The sequence below is a fragment of the Pleurodeles waltl genome, chromosome 5 (genome assembly GCF_031143425.1).
Source record: "Pleurodeles waltl isolate 20211129_DDA chromosome 5, aPleWal1.hap1.20221129, whole genome shotgun sequence".
Classification (NCBI taxonomy): Eukaryota; Metazoa; Chordata; class Amphibia; order Caudata; family Salamandridae; genus Pleurodeles; species Pleurodeles waltl.
Window position 1 is genome coordinate 1757968840 of NC_090444.1, and position 8525 is coordinate 1757977364.

The window sequence follows — 8525 nt, forward strand, 5'->3', positions numbered from 1 at the left end:
AAACTGCCTGCCTACCTGACTGAAACTAAAAAACTTCACACGACAATATGACCCCTCCTGGCATCGCCTCACGAGGGTCTTTCCGCTCTAATCACCTAACTATAGAACCTTTCCTGAAGCCACGCCCCCTTCCACCGCTAACCTGCTCTCATTCGTGGCCTGCTCCAATGTGCGAAGCCACCCGGGGGGAAACCGGCTAAAGACTTGTTACCCCTGGGTTCCTTCATTGTTACACACCAAAGATTGTTTTAAATTGTTAGCAAAAGTGAAGGTTGATTATTGTATGTTGACATTTGGAATGCATTCTAGGAGAATCTTCATGAAGCTAAAATGTTGCCATTTCTCAATTGTTAACCTCTCTCGTCACCTTCTAGACAGAAATGCGACTGCAAGACCAGCAGCTGGCCAGGCAGCTGATGCGCCTGCGCAGCGACATCAACAAGCTGAAGATCGAGCAGACGTGCCACTTGCACCGGAAGATGCTTAACGACGCCACCTACGAGCTGGAGGAGAGGGACGAGCTCTCCGACCTGTTCTGCGACTTCCCCCTCATGAACTCGTTCAGCCTCTCCACCCCGCTGAAGCTCATCGGTGTCACCAAGATGAACATCAACACCCGGCGGTTTTCACTCTGCTAGAGGAAGTGACGAAAGTGGGGAGCGGAGCAGGAAGTCCCATCATGCCACGACGCAGAGAAAATTTGAGGCGGCAAAGACGTGGTGGCTCAGTGGACTTCTTTATCACTCTGTATACCCCTAAAGTAAAGTGCTCCCCCTTCCCAGGCCAGTCAACTATAGATAACCGGAAGTTTAAAATAGGCCCTTCCCACAACAGTTAATTATAGGATGAGGGGGGACTTGGTGGGAGCTGCCAGCAGGGCAGCAGTGGTAGGAGCCGGACAGGGATGAGGTGGCAAATCTTCACTTTGCCAAGGGTGGCAAAAGCCATTGCACAGGCCCTGCAATAAGGCAGCAGGAAAAAAGCAGGGAGGGTCCTAAAAAAATAAAAAACGAGGTGACAAGAGCAGCTGTCATAGATGGAAAACTTAATGTATTTTTCCAAGTTTCTGAGAGCAACAAATAATCTAACTGTCTGAAGAAACACCAACCTCTTGCTGGTGCTATCATCCAGCGAGTAATAGGCGATCACAGATCAAATTCCATGTAGTAGATGTCATGTCAAATGAAATTAACCTCGTAGATGCTAAGAAACAGTGTAGGAAGTTGGTGACACAGACAGAGGCATGACTAGTTAGACAACCACGGGCATGCAGTTTTTTTAGTAATATCATGCTCTTAACAAGATGCTAGTTATATGTTTTTGAGCAATTGAATTGGAAAAGGATTAGGAAACATCATCACTGGTTGGCTTTAAAAATGTTAGGTCAAGTTGGCTGGACTGCAAAGAATAGTGGACGTGGGATCACCGATTTGCTGAGTTGCCGAATGAAACGCCAGTACTAGGATTTGAACAGATTGCTCAATAAGTAGAGAATTTATTTGGCATGGACATTTGAGGGGGCTCCAATGGAAAGTGACGAGGTCAAATCAATAGAAAACAGGAAGCACATGCAAAACAGTGCAACCAAAAATCACTTGAGGCAAGGAGCCTCATACTTGAGTTGATCTAATTTATTTTACATTGGATGTTGGAATAGTTTTCATAAGTATAATATTGCAAGATACAAAGAGTGACATCATATATTCATGCTCCAGCCCCCTTGGGTTCCCATATACAGGCCCCTATCAGGGTAAAGCTTATTGAAATATACTTTCTACATGTACATTTCAAGTAATGTACTTCTGGGCCGTCTGTGACTAACATAACCTGATCACATGGGCTTACATCCTTGTTGTTTGTCCCATGCCACTTCTGAGCACACTTCCCATATGGTAAATCCCTGTTGCACATTCTTTGACACACATGGGGCAGTACGCCTTAACAGTGTGATAGGAGCACTAACGGTTAATTTACTGGCTGTATATAATATGTGCACTAGTATTCTAAGCACTTTAAAATGTAAGCACACCGGACAACCTTAGGGGGAAGGGGAAGGGGCCTTGGAGGGGGCTCGGCCTTGCTGAAAGGGGTGGAGCTTTGTAGTGCCAGCGCTGTCTGAGGATGGAGAAGATAGTGGATCTCATTTGTGCCATCTAGGACGTAAACTCTGCAGCAGCAGAAGGGTACAAAGCTAGCAATGGATTACTACAGTGCGGTGCCTCCACAAACGAGCTGGAAAAATAATCCGTCTGAGGAATTTTCAGCTCCTCGCATAAAAAGGGTCTTTCACCCATATGAAATCTACTTAGGGCCTGACTGGACATTCTGCCACCCTGGCATTTTTCTTGCCACCCTGGTATTTTGGCTCATGGCCTAGGGGGCTAATTTCAGAACAAGGTGGGTTGCCCTGACCCAACCAAGTCCCTATGATCCATTCTAGTCGCTGCCTTTTGCAGTGTGGGGCTGGTTTGAACATTTTTTAGGACAGATTTTGGTTTCCAGCCCGGCCCTGGATATACTTTCATACTGTTTGACAAACAGCTGTAGAGCCAATTCATCTTTTCAAGATGGTCAACGTTGCCCAAATTGGCTGAAATGCAATTCTTTCACTTGCCACCAACCAACAGCCAAACTGTAGAATTCTGCTCAATGCAGATGTGCAAGGTGCACGTCTTTGGATCAACATGGACAAAGTATAATTTCCAAATTCACACCTGTGCCTGTACCACAGTGGGACAATCATGGCATGAACAAAGGGAACTCAATCTTCCACAGAGAAAGAACTTTGCCACAGAGAACTTTCAAGCAAAGATGAAAATCTAGAGGTTTAACCTATTTTTAGATGATCAGCTTTACTGCAAAAATATATATGGTGGAAGTCACCAACCTAGACATAAAGAACACCCAAAAAGCAAATATCCCTGTATTTCTTTTTGCTGGATATCTTGCTTATCCACCGACAACACAGTGATGAAATGCACTCGTTAAAGGGTTTGAAGTGAGCTACTTGTGTATGATCGGATTCTTCATGTTACTATCGGTCTAGCATACTTCACAGTTAATTTGCTCAGTATCACAACTTTCCACCTCAGCAGTCCCTCCATTCTTTAGGTTTGTGCACAACAAATGGCATTATTGACCCTAAGGGGGGGTCATTGAACCCCGCCCTATCACTTTAGCAGCTTGAATGGTGGGAGTGTGGGGGACTGAGTGTGCCACTGGACAGTTCTAGGTAAAACAAAATATTTACATTCTTATTTATGACTCCTTTGCTTTTGCTCGGAGTCCCGGGTCTCCAAAGAGAGGTTGTTTAACAGCACCTCTTGCAGTGGGAGCAAGCATGGTGGAGAGCAGGAAGGGTGGAAAGTGAATGCATGAATTAATAAAGAGATGGAAGATTCCAGAGATGGTTGGAAAGGAGGGTGAGAAAGAAGACTAGATGATGGATGAACAAGGAAGGAAGAGAAAGGAAAAGCAGGATAGGGAGAAGGAGGAATGGATGGAAAATACAGAATGATGGATGGATGAAGGGACATGAAAAGGTGCATAAAGGATGTAAAGAAGGAAGGAATCCAACATAGAAAAAGACAGAAAGAAACAGGGAAATTTAAAAATTTCAGAAAGAGAGAAATTTAAGAGTTTCAGAAAGAGGGAAATTGAAGAATTTCAGAATCCCCCCAGGGAGCGGTCTCGCTCGGGGTTTCACTTGGCTCATCTGCTGACTCAGAGCTATTTGGGACATGGTTCGATTTGTGGGAGCATTTTATTTTTGAGGATACTCCCTTGTTTGAGAAATGAGCATTAGAATGCCTTATGGGCGTTTTTGTATTACTCTTAGCACCAGAGTCTTCCTGGTGGTAACCATGAGCATAACACACATAAACTAAGGCACTAACGAATGCAAACGGGGCACAATGTTATTTGCATGTATTATTGTCAACAGTGCGAGCACATAGTGCAAAGTGTAGTTTGTTCAGGGATGTTTAAATGCCCGCTGTTGCCTCATGTCTGGGGATAATAGATTCAGTGCTTTAATAAGATGTTCTTCTTACATCAATTCACAGTATTTACCTCTCAAATTCCTTGATATTGAGATAAAGGGGTACCTGTTGCAGTCTTGGCCTTAAGTGTAACTTAACTGGAACCTGCCGGAGAGACAGAAGATTCTTGATTACCATCCTTGATGAGACAATAAAATCTCTTCACATCACCTCCATTGTAACCAAGGGATAAGACAATGCCCTGTTTGGGCACACTGGTGAAATGTATGCCAGGCAATCTGGGTTAAATCCGAGTGATAATATCGTAGAGTGATGCATCCAACAACCAAGTATACCATGGTAATTGTAAAGGCAGGATCCCTTAACATTCCAAATATCACTCAGTGCCATTATTAATATTTAAGGCCTTTCCGTTGTGATTGTATTTGATTATAGTTTTTTGTGTTGTAATATTTAACATTTATTGAAAAATGATGATTATCCTATAGCCTTCTATCCTGCTGTGAAGGGGTGTACTGGTTGTTATAGGCCCTGAGCCCAAGTTATATGCCCGAGCTGCAGGTGAGGTCCCATAACGAGGGAGCGGACCTTTAACAACTGGTATAGCCGGAGGCAGAAGGGCTATAACTCTGTTTGAACATTCCACCCACTAAGGGTAGAATGTTCTAAATTAAAAAGGGGATAACATGAAGACAAACATTGAAATGTTGGAGCTCCAGACTTGTACCTGCCATTTTAAGCCTGGAGCTACTCCATTGTCTTCAGTGCAGCTCCCAACACTCCAGTGTTCCAATATAGCCTTAAAGGCTATACCGGCCATTAAAGGCCCTCTCCAGCGTTAAAGGCCTGAGCCGAAGGTGAGGACCTTTAACAAGGGAGCGGGCCTTTAATCACTGGTATAGCCCAGCAACAGTGGGCTATACGGCTATTAGAACATTCTGCCCCTAGAAGGTAGAATGTTCTAATTCTTAAAACAAAGGCCTCACGGAGCCCGTGGGGGTTGAAATCCCCTTGGGCTCAGTGGACCTTTGTTCTCAGCAACAGCTGTGAAAGACAAACATTGGAATTTTTGGAGCTCTGAGCTTTTAACAACCATTAAAAGCCTGGAGCTACTTCATTGTCCTCAATGGAGCACGCAACATTCCAATGTTCTAATACTGCTTAGTTTGCACAGCAGCACAACAGGTTGCAGCTGCATACTTTAACACTAGCAGATGTGTGTCAAAAAGAACTAGTTTGTACCTTAACCATAGCACCTACAGATTATTTCTTTGACCACTAGTGCAGTGGGGGTAATGCTGCTGGTTGGGACTTAGACAACATGGCCTTATGAATGTTGACTATATATACATTGTGGTGTATCTTCATAGCAGGTAATCAATCACAGGCCTGCACTGTTATGCCCACACATCTGGCCATTGCACAAACAAGAGGACAGCTGCTCTAACATTCAACATTCAATAGAACAAAGCTCCTACATTTGCTTAAACCTACCTGTGGTGCAACAATACCAATAGACTGCAAAGGATGGCCTGATTTGTTTCCACAATAACCTCCTTTTTAGAGTCTTGCGCTATACAGCTGGAGTTTTCGTGCACTGCTGCTGGGACATTTCTGATGGAGAAAAGCAGTGTTTCTAGTTGTCCAATAACCATGGCAACATAGATGCCTCTTAATTACAGGTTCTACTTTCTGGTGATGCTAAGAACGTATGACGTTACTGAAGGAGCTGGCCTATCAAGGTGTTTTTATGAGTAAAATGTTGTTTAGTAAGCATAACCACCCTTTTCACATTGAGAAACACGAGAGTGGATCATGATTTTGTTATTGTAAGCACAAAAATAAAGTTTGGACTAACCACCAAGCATAGCAAAGAGTTTTTTTCAATATAACTGTTGTCCATGCTGTACCATAAGTAGTTACTATATATGGAATCATTATTCCTTATTCAAAAATCACACTGAGTAAATATGGCACATTTTCTCATTAACAATTGTCTTACGTAGTGAACATACCGATGGTTCAGAGGCCTGAGAACAAAATAAACATTAACTTCTTTCACAGTTGAATTTAGGGGCATATTTAAGAGCCCCTAGTGCCATTCCAACACCACATTAGCGTCATTTTTTTAAAGCTAATGTGGCATTAGAAGACCACAAACACCACAACATATTTACAAAGTGGCGGGGTGCATGCATTGCACCACTTTGTAACCCTTTGCGCAACATTACGCCCACGTCAAAAAAATAACTCAAGGAAATCCTCGAGATTTCCTTGCACCATTTTTTTCGTTGCTTTTAACACCTGCTCAGAGCAGGCATTAAAAGGAGGCTTCCATTGATTACAATGGGCTTCTGGGTGCTTTGCAGGATTAGCGTCAGATTTTTTTATGCTAGTCCTGCAAAGCACCGGACTAGCGTAAAAAATTCTGATGCTAGTCCCCTAACTACCGCCATGGTGCGCCGTATTTTAAATACAGCGCACACATGGTGGAGTTAGGGGGGGCGTTAAGGGGCACAGGAAAAGGCCCTGAACTGTGTGTAGCGTCATTTTTCGTAAATATGCCCCCTAGTTTTATCTTTGGTGTTGATTGTTTTTGGCTTATAACGCACTTTTCTCTGTCGGTGCCACAGGAACCTCGAGTCCCTCACTGGAGCTCTTCTTCCACCTCATGTCCCCTCCATAGACACTGTTAGAAATGGGGTTTCTGGTTGGCTAGCGTATGCACCTAAGCGAGGCAGAACTCACCCACTCTAGTCAGGGCGAGAGAGTTACACACCCAACATAACCCCTGCTCACCCCTTGGTAGCTTGGCATGAGCAGTCAGGCCTATCCCAGAGGCAATGTGTAAAGTGTTTGCACAACACACACAACAAACATGACACACTATCCCCACCACAAAGGAAAGACAACACAGAGTTTTATAAAAATAAACTGTATTGTACACAACATTACTAGACCAAACACGTCAGTAATACCCTGCTACCTAAGCAATTGTCAGAACATTACACAGTACTGTTACTCTGCAGACATCAGCAGTAGTCACATACAACACATAGGTTGCTTATTATTCTGCAACAAAAGCAGTAGTCAGGAAAACATTACTACAGTAATGCACATCATCAGAACCTCATAAATGCCCATACCAGGAACATTAGAAAATACATGGCAATTCATAAAAAACAGGTTAGCATAAGGTTCCCAGAATGCCCATAAAAGGAACATCAGAAGAATATATGGCAAGTCATACGAAACAGATTAGCATAAATGCCCATAACCAGGAACATATGGAAACACTTGAGAAGGCATTAAGGTACTGTGGCGGTTTCCCTGTCAACAGCCGGGTTTTTGGGTTGCTCCTTCTGTTTATTATTATTAGGTTTCTGTTTTTTTTTCAATTCCCTGTCTGTGTGACCCAGATTTTATGTCCGTCTTTTCTTTTACTTCTCTCTCTGGGACTCCCTTCCAGTATTTCCTTGTTTCTTATGCTGGATTCTCTGTGCCCCGATGTTGGCGTCTCCTGCCTGGGTCTGCTTGTCCCGGCGTCAGCCACATTGGAAAAAAGGGACACGTTGTCAAGCACGAGTTTGGCTCAATGGGTTTTTCTTTTTTTAGAGAAACGAAAGTAGGGGTGCTCGTGAGAGAAAGGAGGGCCTTCAACCACAGGTAAAGGGTCTCTAGGGGTGTCCAGGATGCATTGCCATCATGCTCCACCACCGTGCTCTTAGGGTGCTGTGAGCGTCCCCCCCCCACTCACACCCCTCCCCTTTATTCTCCCTAATCCAGTGCCACTCCTTGTGTAGCCATGCTCCTCCAGGAGCGTGGCTTGCTTTTGGAATAGTTTAACCTCCTCTCGGCGTCGTGACCGCTGGCGGTTCTTCCTCCCCGTCTTCACTCTCCGACAGGGTCCCCTCTGCTTCTGGGTCCTTCATGCTGGGTCTCGCTGCTTCCTGCCTCCCAGCATTTGTGTCTTCCTGGCGGGTGCTGTCAGCTTCTCGCGTTTCGGGTCCAGCGTCTTCTCCGTCTTCTTATCCACATTGCGCTGCTGTTCTCCTCTGCCTCTTTTCTCCTCGTACTTCCCCGGATGCGCTCCTCCTTGCTTCTGTCTCGCAGACTCCTCGTGGTGCTCACGGGGCAACTTGAAGAGTTGCTTGGCGTATAGCCGACTTTCTCTGTGTGTTCTGTAGCCACTCCGTTACATGACTCCCCTTCCAGGCATGGCCGATCGGGCCATGAGGGACCAGGAGTCCGGGACAGGAAGTTGGCAGTAATTTGTTTCCTCCCTGGAAGATGGATGGTCTGAAAAGAGAAGGGTTGCAATGCTAAGAACCAACGTAAGATTATGGTATTAGTGTCGCTATTGCGGGCAAGCCATGTCAAAGGGGCGTGATCCATGAGGACCGACCCAGTAGATAATATTGGAATGCTTCTTTCGCCCATTTGATGCATAAATACTCTTTCTCTATGGCGGGGTATATCTGTTCTCAGGGCAACAGTTTCCGGCTTATATATACTACCGGATGT

General features: G+C 44.7%; 1 protein-coding gene across 1 annotated transcript in view; it reads left to right on the top strand.

The window, feature by feature from the left end:
* The window catches only part of FAM167A (family with sequence similarity 167 member A), a 127518-nt gene extending 121653 nt beyond the window's left edge, over positions 1-5865 (top strand). Inside the window, exon 3 of the mRNA XM_069236158.1 lies at positions 375-5865. Within this exon, the coding sequence (XP_069092259.1) occupies positions 375-638 (264 nt within the window). The 3' untranslated portion in view covers positions 639-5865. The remainder of the gene's footprint in view (positions 1-374) is intronic.
* The last annotated feature ends 2660 nt before the right edge of the window (positions 5866-8525 follow it).